This window comes from Neomonachus schauinslandi, chromosome 1, assembly GCF_002201575.2.
Source record: "Neomonachus schauinslandi chromosome 1, ASM220157v2, whole genome shotgun sequence".
Lineage (NCBI taxonomy): Eukaryota > Metazoa > Chordata > Mammalia > Carnivora > Phocidae > Neomonachus > Neomonachus schauinslandi.
The window spans coordinates 191,056,759-191,068,870 of NC_058403.1; the positions used below are offsets into that span (position 1 = coordinate 191,056,759).

General features: G+C 40.1%; 1 protein-coding gene across 1 annotated transcript in view; it reads left to right on the forward strand.

The window, feature by feature from the left end:
- Positions 1-12,112, forward strand: part of ERC2 (ELKS/RAB6-interacting/CAST family member 2) — a 917,787-nt gene that overhangs the window by 642,218 nt on the left and 263,457 nt on the right. Inside the window, exon 14 of the mRNA XM_044912797.1 lies at positions 3,361-3,496. Coding sequence (XP_044768732.1) covers positions 3,361-3,496 — 136 coding nt within the window. The remainder of the gene's footprint in view (positions 1-3,360; positions 3,497-12,112) is intronic.

Genomic DNA, 12,112 nt, shown 5'->3' on the forward strand with positions numbered 1-12,112 from the left:
AACATTCATTCTTAATATAGTAGCCATCGTTGTTAATCTTGATACCTATTGGAATTTTTTAATTTAATCCAAGTTCCTTAATGATGGTTGAATTTTGAAAAGTGACATGACTTGCTTTATGGAACTGGTCGATTTAAATTGAATGATGAAAACTGACCCTAACACTGTACTCTCCAACTAACCCCCATCTGCCCCTCCTCCATAATGGCTTTCTTAAAAAGTTGCATCTTGAATATATTTTTAATGGTGTTTCTCTGGAGAAAAAAGTTCACCCCAAGGAAACTTTATTTCTGAACATGAAGCGGGTCAGTTTCTGGCAGAGCTTTGGAATCTGAGTTGCCTAGTGGGTGGGAATTTGGGGAGTGAGTATCAATGATAATTGTCTTCTGATGCAGTATTGCCAGAGGGCTTTGCATTCTGCACCCCCAGGGGTTCTACCTTGCTGAGTTTAATACAATTGAGAGCTTTACTGAGTTTAGCCCAGTTTATTTATGCCTGTGGGTTTACTACTGCAGGTGGGGGAGATGCAGGTAGTGATAGGTCACTTACAGATTTTATTCTTGGAAATACTGAAGTTATTACTAGCAAAAATCACAATGGTCATTCCTTCAAGAAGTGTCTAGTGAGCTTCTGGGGGGGGGGGACTTTCTTTTCATCAGGGAATCTCATATTTTAAAATTTCATGCCTCTCTCTCTCTTCCTACCTCATAAATTGCTATTTTAGCCCGTGCTTCAGGTAGCCCTAGGGCTTCTCTGAGGGGTACCTGAGAGAGTGACTGTCTAGAGGTGAGGCTCTGCTCCCCTGTCTCCCCCACCCCTTACCTTTTTCCTATGTCTGCCAGTGCAATCCTTCTTCTCCTTTTTTGGTTTTCAAGTAAGCTTTTACTAGAAGAAAGAGTTCTGCTGCTAGAAATATATTTGAAAACCATAGTACTCCTGCAAGGGAGTGTGTATGCTTAATGGGTATCTGTTGACATTCATGTGTACGAAGACAAGATGATCGTTTTCATCACCTTGCTCTGCATCCACCTAATTGCTCAAATCCTGAGCAGTGCCATTCAAAACCCAGCTTTTCTTTTCCAATCACTAGTGTCCTACAGCAGGCAGCATTTGAAGGAAAGGTTGGAGAATACGGAGATAGGCTTACATCACAATGTCCAAACTTCAGTTTTCCATTATTCTTAGCCACTCATTCGTAATTCAGAGAAGCTTTAAGGGATGCATGGATTTGAAGGTTTATTTTTTAATTTTTGGATTGAAAAAAAAAAACACTGCAGTATTCCTGAAAGTAAGATCTATGTATGTTCAGACTGCCCTGAGAACTTTGTGGGAGTTCTTTATGCAAATGATATTGGCAATAATAATCTATTTTCTTTTTCAGTGGTACTTGGGGAGAAAACGTTTTAGTAGTTGGTTCTATTTAAGAGTGCGCTTCAAAATTATAAAAAGTATTTTTTTATAAAAATGTCCTCTACTTAAACAATCTCACTAATAACACTGATCTCTCCATCATATCCTATTACTGGGCATAGACTTTATTTCCTGATCTGGGAAGTGTGCTTGCCCCAGGTTAGTATTAGTTTTGGAAATACTATATCCTTGTTCAATTAGGAAGCAAGAGGTTGTTCTCAACATCTTTTTAGTAATCAAAAGATAATTTTCTAAAAGAAGATTAGCATGTAGACTTGAGTTGGTAGTTTCAGATGTGTACGTACCATTACTGTATTGGGTAAAAACAAGGAAATGTCAGATAAAAATTATCCAATCCAAATGTTGACCAAGTAGATGGCTGTTCTCTGTCACCACAATCCTCTTAATAAGTGTCACCAGGAATAGTTAAATCACTGCTTCAGCCGGTACTGTTGAGTTTTCATAAGGACCAAAGTGTTCAGAATATTTTCATCAGCAGGATTTCTGATAGAAGATCATTCAGCTTAATAAGTTCTCTTGAAGTTCATTTTCTTGGAGTGAGAGGGAGTAGGGAAGTATATAATTTTATGAGGACTAGAAATAAAAGTTTCTTCTTGAGCGTGGCTTCCATTTGATTAGTAATTGTTTTAATTCGACATGTTTGCTGTGTATCATCTAGTTCTCATCTCGTGCACGTTTCCACAAGAGCAGTGATTCTTTCTTGCTTGCTTTGGGAGGAGTGAAGGCTCAGTGACAGAGGCTGACTTAGCAATGCCTGAGGGTGAAGGGGGGGCAGGGGAGAGACCGGAAGGATCCCAAAAGATTCTGCTCTGTGGCCCTCCTCTTTTGGAATCAGTGCTCCCAGGCCCTCTGTACTGCCCTCCTGCCTCCTCACGTGTGAGATTAGATTTATACCAGCTGCCACGGACATGGTTGCCTAAATCTGTGGAATGTTTTGCTAAACGCTGCTGGTGAAATAGTCCACATTAAGCTTAGAACTCCTCCCCCCGCTCTTTTAACCCATCCTTTGTCAGTCTTTTACTCGATCATTTTATGATTTTGCACTTTGACATCCTGTAGATTCATTAAGAACTTTTATTCCAAGCACCAGTCTTTACTTAACATGATGATTAGCCAAAGTGTTATTCTGTTTGAGCTAAGTGATGACAATGTATTTGATTGGAGCCTTGTAATTGTTATTTTAAAATCAAAGTAATGGATTATGATCTCAGAATAAGAACATGATCCAAAAGAATAATAATAATTAGAAGAGCAACTACTTAGAAGAAAATGAATACCCCGTCACAGACCAGGGGCCCTGTGTTCCCTGAGTACTGCCTACCTTTGCAGTCCCAGGTTCCCAGGAAGAGTGGGTTCTCTCCCCCTCGCCCTTAGCTAGCCTCACTGCAGCCTTCCAGTTCCTAGAAGTAGTTGGTCTTTTCTTGCCTTGGGAATTGCACTTACTGTTCCCTCCACTTGGGGAGCACCTCCACTGGTGATTTCTTGGCTGGCTCCTTGGAATCTTATCCACTGTCTCACCTCCTTAGGGAGGTTTCCTGGCTACTGTGCCTAAAGTCATCTTCCTACCCCATGCCTGTCCACACATGCAATGCACATCATCATTTGTCACAGCATGCGATTTATTTCCTCTCCTTTAGGAAACCTAAGTTGTGTCTCTTTGGTACTGGTCCGTCTCTCCCACTGGACTTCAAGCTCCATGAGTTGGGTGAAGACTATACATGTCTCATTCACCATGGCAGCCCCTGTGCCATCCTGGCACTTGGCATTAAGTGGTGCTTAATACATACTTATGGTTGAATGAATGGAATATTCTGAAGTTTCAAGTTTTCCTGAATCCATATCAATATATTCTATCCTTAGTACTTTTGTTATGATAACATATTATCTTCCAGTGGTTGAATTTAACCACACTCTGCTGACTTTTCTCAGGCATATGAAGGATCAAAATAAGAAGGTGGCCAACCTCAAGCACAATCAACAGTTGGAAAAGAAGAAAAATGCCCAATTACTGGAAGAAGTCCGCAGGCGAGAAGATAGCATGGCTGACAACTCACAGCATTTGCAGGTGAGCTCAGGCTTCTCCTCTTAAAACCTAAATAATTGGAGATTGACTGTCTCTGACATATACCCATTGCTGTGGAGAAATATGAACAGAAATGGGGGACTTGCCTTAGCTCTTAGTCCAGCACTAACAGTGTACTCCCAGAGAACCAATAGGTCTTCACAACTGTGGAGCATAATTTTCAGAATTGTGCCCAAGAAGAGCTGATTATCGTGGAAACTTTAATACTGCACAATCTCTTGGTTTCTATACCTCACCTTAAAAGGTAAGAGTTGTGTTTACATAGTTGGCAAGAAGCTTAAAACATAGAAATGTCCTCCTTTTAGAATTATATTTCAGTGTTTTTGGCATTAGTAGAAGGGAAATGTATGCGTATTATCACAGAAGGTATTTGAAAAAGGATGCATTAGGTTGATCTCAGTTTACAAAACTGGTTTTGTTTTGTTCAAAACTCTGAGGCTCTGAGACACATCATTATTATGTCTTCTCTGTGGAATATAGTTATCTCTGAATGGACAGCCGTATCTCAGAAACCAACTGGCTGACTGAAAACACCAATTTTTCCTCATTAACCATCCCTATTTTTGGCAAAGGAGCTCTCCCCATGTGCTCAATAAAACGTGCAAGCTATAACAGGGCATTTGCTTTGAAGTTCCTTTATTTATTCGAGTGTGCCTTTAAACAGAACAGTTCAAGTTCAACTTGGCCAGAGTTCATGTTAAATTTTGCTTATTAATTAGTGTCTTTCTCCAGTTATATATTAGGTTTCCTCCTTGGAGATAGAAGAAGTTAGATAGTTTCAATATGTACTCACAGTTCATCTTTTTAATTGACCAAAAGGGAAATAAATAATTATTCTAGAGTAGGAAATACAAGGAAATGTCTTGCACAGAGCATGGCACATGGAGGTTACTTAGTCAATATTAGTTTATTTTTTCTCTGTGTCCTAGAGGTGCCTTAATGGTTTCAGTCAAGGCCCTTTGCATGGATGGCTGATTTGGTTAGCACAAGAGTAGCACCAAGTCCTTTGTTCAGGCTTGGGAACACCTGAGCATGGACTGGTAGCTTATTTGAATCCACAGCTTTCTCAGTGTTCATGTCCCAGGATTTGGGTCTTAGTTTTCCCACCAATCATATGAGGTATTAGATTGGAGCCTACCAACTAAGATCATGAGAACTAAAACTTGTAGAACATTTTATTGCCTTGCCAGGCATATATTCTCATTTGTTCCTCACCTCAAGGTTGGTGATTTTACATTTGGTAAAACTGGAGTCAGCCTTCAAGAAACTAATGTAGAGGAATAATCACAGTAGTAGTTATCATTTATTGAATTTTTCAGTATACTGGGTACTGTGCTACATACTTTACCGCACCTTTTTTTTTTTTTTAAAGATTTCATTTATTTATTTGAGAAACAGAGTAGAGTGAGTGAGTGAGAGAGAGAGAGAGAGCATGGGCAGGGGGCAGGGACGGAGAGAGAGAAGCAGACTCCCTGCTGAGCAGGGAGACTGAGGTGGGGCTTGATCCCAGGACCCCAGGATCATGACCTGAGCAGAAAGGCAGACACTTAACCAACTGAGCCACCCAGGTGCCCCAGCCCTATTTAATTCTTATATGAGCTGGGTTAGTTGGGACTCTTAGTTGCAACTGATAGGAATACAACTCAGTCTGAAGTAAGCAAAAAAGGGAATCAATTAACTAAAAAGGCCAGGGTGGACTTCAGGCCTGACTACACTCATATATTCCAACACTGGCATCAGGAATCTGTCTCCATCCTACTTATAGGTGCGCTTTGCTCTTTGTTGCTTTGATTCTTAGAAGAGCTGTCCACAGTGATGCTAGCCATCACCAACCAGCAGAGTGCAGGCCCACTCGGAGAGGAGAAAGTTTCTTTCTTAGTGGTTCTAGCAAAAATTCAAACCTGAAAGAATGCATATATTGGCCAGGCCAGGATGTGATCACCTGGAGCCTTGGGGATAGAGGTTAGCTACACCCAAATCCTATGGGCTGACAGTGGGAACAGGTGACCTCACACAAGAAAGAAAGGTGTGTGTTACTAGAAGGAATGCTGGACAGTAAAACCATAGAGATCCACTATAGCCATAAGATGGGGTAGATAAGCTGTTATCCCATTTGATATATGAGAAGAAGGAGGCCCAAAATTACTTAGCTAGTAAGTGGCAGAGCCAGGACTCAAACTTAGATCTGACCATCTTTAGATGGTGAGAGTTCAGGAAAAGAGTTCTAAAAGAGGATGACAAGAAAACTGTGGAGTGGCAGAGAGTCTTCATGGAGTGAATGGGATTAGAGCTGATGTGGGAGGGACACAGCTAGTAGGGGAGGCACTCTAGGCAAGAGAACTGTCAGCACAGGTATATAGAGTCTGCATAGAGCAAGGTTTGGTAGGGCACAAAACGTAACAGACCGATTGATTGTTGTGTCAGTTTTCAGTGAGGTAAGTTTTAACCATCTTTCTTTAACTGACTCTGGAGCTAGAATGCCCAGGATTCATTCCAAGCTCCAGAATTTACTCGCTGAATGTCCTTGGGCAGGTGACTTACTCTTCCTCATTTCGGTTTCCTATCTATAAAATGGGAGTAATAATAATCACATCTACTCTAGAGTTGCTCTGAGGATTAAAGAGTCAATGCATATAAAGAATTTAGAACTATACTTGGCATAAGCTATGCTCACAATAAGTATTAATGATTAATTGTTATGATAACAAGGAAAAGGTAAAAGGAACATTTTGTGAAATTGTTGTCTATGATATTCATGGGCATTTATACAGTTCTACTCTGATATGCGTTGAGCATCAGACTTGCTGTCTGTATGTCTATATATAGTCATTTCTTTTCTAAGGACACATCTAGTTATGGAAATTAATGTCTTGTTTTGACTCATGAACTTTTGCATAGCAATATTTTCATAAGGGGCCTCTTGATGACTACCTCATAGACCTATTCATAAAAGATAGCATGGTCTGGAATTGCTTAGTTGCATTCCTGACCACCCCAAATAAAGGATAGCATTTGAAATGCAATAAAAAGTAATCACGATTAATTTTGATGAAAATGTCTCTGGTTAAGGTTAATAGAGAGTGAAACTCCCACTTTCTTGGATTGTTAAGCAGATGTACTCAGATGCCGTAATTACTGCCTTCTGAGGACAGAACTTTCCTTTCTTGGGGAATTTGATTTTTTTTTTTTTTTTTTTAAAGATTTTATTTATTTATTTGACACACAGAGAGAAAGCACAAGTAGGCAGAGAGGCAAGCAGAGAGAGAGGCAGAAGCAGGCTCTCCACTGAGCAGGGAGCCCGATGCGGGACTCGATCCTGGGACTCCAGGATCATGACCTGAGCCGAAGGCAGTCGCCCAACCAACTGAGCCACCCAGGCGCCCGGGGAATTTGATTTTTTAATATCACTGTTGTTTTAAGTATTTCCTGTTTATGAGTTAGCTTCTTCAGCCTTTTAATAAGTGTCTGTCAACTGGTTGGTTGGACAGTTGGTTGATTGGTTAGTAGTTGTGGGATTGGCACCTACTAAATTTGGTTTACTCTATAGTAGTTTTTTGTAAGGGTTGGACATGCTGACTTAATGATTTTGATCAACCAAATAGATGTCATATCCAGAAAAATCTCAGGTAGAGTATTTTCTGCAACAATAATAGCTGTTGGATGAGGTTCCAAAGGAGAGATTGAGGAGATTCAGCGAGTTATGAAAACTGGAGACAAAGTTGAATGTATTCAAACCAGGACATAATAGCAACAGGAAAAAACTGGGCTATTTCAGTCCAATCTGGATATATAGTCATGCTAAGAAACATTTCACAAGCCCAACCCTCTTTAGTTCTTAGGTTTATAGTTTTATGGCAGGAATTGCAAACTCAGATGCCTCCAGGGTCTAGGCTATTAGCATAAATAAGAAACAGGCTTGCATGTAAGAAAAAATTATGATGTCTCATTCTTTCAGCCTGTCTTAATTTAAATTTTTGGTAGAGATGTATCAGTTAGCAGTTGCCATAATAATGCTGTGTAGCAAATCATCCCCAAACTCAGTGACTTTAAAGTATCAATAGTTACTGTCACAGATTTTTCAGATTGACCAAGTGGCTCAGCTTCTCCAGGGTGGGCTTGAATGGACATGCCTGTTTCTCACTGCAGGTCTGTGGGTGGCTGGGGTAGCTCCATTCTACATATGTTTATTCTGAGACCCAGGCTGAAGGGGGTCAGTGCCACAGGGAAAACTCTTCTGATGACAGTTAGCAGAGGCATAAGAGAGTAAGCAAAAACTCACAAGGTCTCATAAGGCCTAGACTTCAACTGACACTGTGATTTTCACCTCACCCCACTGGCCAAAGCAAGGCACATGGCTGAGCAAATAAGCAGAGATTAGGGAAGTACACTCCACCCATGAAGAGACCATTTTAAAGGGGCAGATACAAGGAAGTGTGAGGACTTGAGACCAATCATTCAAACTGTCAAAAGAGACAAGATTTGTGGAAATATTTCTCTTCATAAGAAAAAACAATAACATAAACATAATGAAAAATTACAGCTACAGTTACCTTAGTACACGGATATGATAGAGGTTAGTAGGGACTGTGAGGAACTCAAGAGCCCATGGCTCATCAAAAGGAATTGAGACCACTAAGCTTTGACTGAATGCTGCCATAAAGGTGGGCCTAGGGTTGAGGGACCCTCTGATGGCCATGAAATATAAATTTTTATGTGAAATTTATGGATTTGGTGCATTTTTTTTAAACACTCTGGGTCCAGTGAAGCACATGTGCAGATGAAATGACCGTTGGCTTGTAGCCTCTACTGTGGTCCCACTGGGTTCACGTGATGTAGGTAAAGAGACTAGCACCCTGGCTAGCTCAGCTTGATCCATCCAAGAGAGAGGGCAGTTTAGTGCATTTGTCCTGAGTCCTTTTTTTTGTCTGAAAATACCTCAAATACCTTGGATTATTATTCCTCAGGGGAAGTGCCCACAATCTATAGGAATAGAGAGTGTTCTTGATTTAACTTCATACATCATGTTTTGGAGAATTTGGCAAGGAGAGCAAGAAGGGAAGGATCAAAAACCATGGAGCTAAACTGTCCAGTTTTCAAATATTGGCCCTTGTTATTATTAGTTCAGGACTTTGAGTAAGGTAGGGAACCTCTCTGACTCACTTTAAATAAGTGAGTTATTTATTAAATAAATTAAATAAGATGAGCTTTATGAAAAGGCCTAGCACAGTACCTGATCTATGTGGGGTTCAGTTACTGGAGCTTTCCCCCAGAGAGACTGATAATGAGCATTTAACCATAGAAGACAGTGACCATTGGGAGTATCATCCAACAAATCCTTTGCAACTATTTTATACTGATGAGTAATACAGATATAGAGCACACACCAGTAAATGAAAGTTTCCAATAAAGCATTAAACAACACATTGGGCAATAAGGAGGAAAAATTAAAACATTTTTCAAGTTTATGTTGAATTGTGTGTGAAAGGTAAATGTAAAAGATCGTGATTTTTTTTTGTATAATTCTGTAGAACTGTTTCCCAGGACACAGATTATGGAGGATGATATTTATGTCTGGCCTTGGGGCTTTGGGCTTCTGTGTGTCCCATTAGAGACTGCATGGAGATTTTTCAGCAGGTGTCTTTCTGGAGATTCACACTAAATCGTCATTACCAGAATGTGATGCTTTCCCACCCCCCACCCCCAAGCTCTAGCTATTTCTTGCTGAGTAAATATGCCAGTTTGAAATCCCGTTGGACATCTTTGTAGATTTTGGCTGCATTTTTCCCTGTGCAGTTATCGAGTTAATGAACTAACATTCTAAGAAATGCACAAGCCAATATTTTATGCTCTTTTTCTGTTGTATGTCTGCAGAATTCTCTTCAATTTATTGCCTGAAAACTAAAGTCTGTTCTTGTGTGCTTCCGTTTCCAAATTATAGGTTCCCAGGGAACTGTAAAGTTTCTTCTCTGCCAGTGGTTAAACCTGAGTGTGATCAGTTAGAAAGCAAATGAATGTTCCCATTTATTCTTGTCCTTTTAGTAGAGTTCTAAAAAATAAGAAAAGCTAGAAAGACAATTTTATTTTTCAATTTGTGCAAGTTTGTATATCCATATCTTTTTTCCAAGGGGACTTCCTTTACTTTGCTTCTCCAATTAGAGTTGGAGTCAGCTAACCAAGGAAGTGTAACAAACAACATAAACCTCAAAAAAATGCATTGCTTTCAGCAAAACATACAGTTCATTATTAAGTTCCCAAGCATTGGTAAGTTGTTTCTTTGCGGAGGGACACATATGATCTAAGCAGCAATTTTTAAGCCTCATATCTGTATGTTCATCTCTCCAAGTCATTGAGTTAGGTTCATTTCTCTTTCGATTCCCTAAGCTTAAAATTGTTACTCTAACTGTGATCTATGTTCATGTGTTATGGTACACTTCTAAGTACTGCCATTAGAAGAAACCTGACCAATAGAGTTAAGAGATTCATCATTGTCAAAACACGTTTATTTAGTTCCTGGTTTTTCATGGCTGTTTGGTAGGCACAGTGTAGTGATTTAGGGAGGCTCCATTTCAGCCATCTTGTTCAACATATGGAAATATGGGAAAAGTCATCTGAACACAGGTTTAAAAGGAAAATCCACATTTGTTCAAATTTGCATTAAAATTTAATTTGATTTTTTTAACACTGCTAAGTGTTTTGTTTGCCTTGCAATTTATGTTGATGGGTAGAGATTGGGACGTTCCATTAAACTGTGAATAAGTTCTATTGCATTGTTGAAATGTGGACTGAGCCACATCCAACATTTCCAGACTCTGTTCATGGTTTCAGACAACAAGAAATACTCAAGTATTTGCAAGTCTGCAGAGGACACAGAACATTGGAGCGTAGGATTGAGGTTTAGTACAGAAGTGCTTTCTTTCCTTGGGGATTTATGTTGACATTTGTTTTTCTTTCACACTATAATCCCCCATGAGCCAAAGACGACTTTTGTTGTAGCAGCTCCCTATAGGCAGTCTCAGAAAATCTTATTTGACAATCAGTTCTGGTAGCCTTGAGTTGAGTCGTTACTCTTTGTAGTAACTCACAGACTGTCAGGGGTGACAAGGCACCCTGTGCAATGTATTTGGGAACTAACCATTTGTTAGAAATGTTCCAAGAAGCTAAGTGAAATTGTGTAAATAAAACTGTTGTATGTGGGTCTTTTTCTTCTTTCCTCCCAATAAAGTATTACTTGTTTTTCCAAATGTGCAGTAACTCGCATGTTTCTTCTGAGAAACGTCTTCTGCTTTTTCTTGAGGATTTGTGACCTAATCCTCCACTTCATACAGCCCCTCTATACAAACACAATATATTTCTATGGAAAAGAGAGGTTTACCCTTAATCAAGTGTCACCTAATCTACCTACTAAATTACCCCCTGGAGACATTGTGGGGTTCATTATTCTGTTCTGAAGGGTTTTCAGGTTTCACTCCATTAGTGGTTCGTAGTCCTCAGGAAAGTGAATGTTTGTTTGTCAAAGGTTGAAGATCCTACAGAATGAAATGCAACATATTTGTCAAATGAAATCATTGTTATTATGGAAGCAGAGTCCTGAATGCTCTGGAATGACAAAGCTTGTTGGGAGATGGAGAAAGGAACCTTGCTGGAATAATATGGTAATCTCTTATTCATTTCAAAGGAGGTTCCTAAGGAGGATCAGACTATTTTTTAGATATTATTCCATTTTCTCTTTTTGGTCCCTGAAATATAAATTGATAAGGGAACGTAAGCATGCATCCTCCTGTGCTTTAGAAGATTTAGAAGTGAGATTTAGAAGTGTCCATAGGTGTGGCTTAGCTCTAGGGAAAGAGTGGGGGCTTGCTTTGTAGAACCTGCCTTACCTCTGTTTACCACTTTTTTTTAAAGATTTTATTTATTTATTTGAGAGAGCGCACAAGCAGGGGGAACGGCAGGCAGAGGGAGAGGGAGAGGGAGAAGCAGGCTCCCTGCTGAGCCTAGAGCCCCAGGTGGGTTTTGATCCCAGGACCCTGGGATCACAACCTGAGCCGAAGGCAGACGCTTAACCAACTGAGCCGAAGGCAGACGCTTAACCAACTGAGCCGAAGGCAGACGCTTAACCAACTGAGCCACCCAGGCTCCCCCTCTGTTTACCTTTAACTCTGACCTCTGGGCTTACTTTAAGGTGAGGCTTGGGCCATAAACTGGAGACATCATTTTAATATGTTTTTTTAAAATCACTGCAGATGATCAGGTTAGTCAACAACAACATTTCAGCCAGAGCCCTGGGTGCTTCTCAAAGTGCTTTCATGGGATGATCTTTAGGCTGGATCCTCCCATTGACCTTGAGGATTGAGTAAGGCAAGTTTGTGTGTGTGTTTTTTTGTTTTTTGTTTTTATAGATGGGGAAACTGAGCCTCACACAGTTGTTCATTGACTCATCTGCCATCAGAGGTCTCATTAAAGGCAAAGCTTTGAGGAGGTACCAGGGCATAAGAGTTTTTCCTGTGGACAGACTAAAGCTCAGCTTTTGGAAACTGAAAAAATTGCTTCCCCAGGCAAAAGTTTCTGAACCAGAAGTTGTGCTTTAAAAGCCACTGAGAA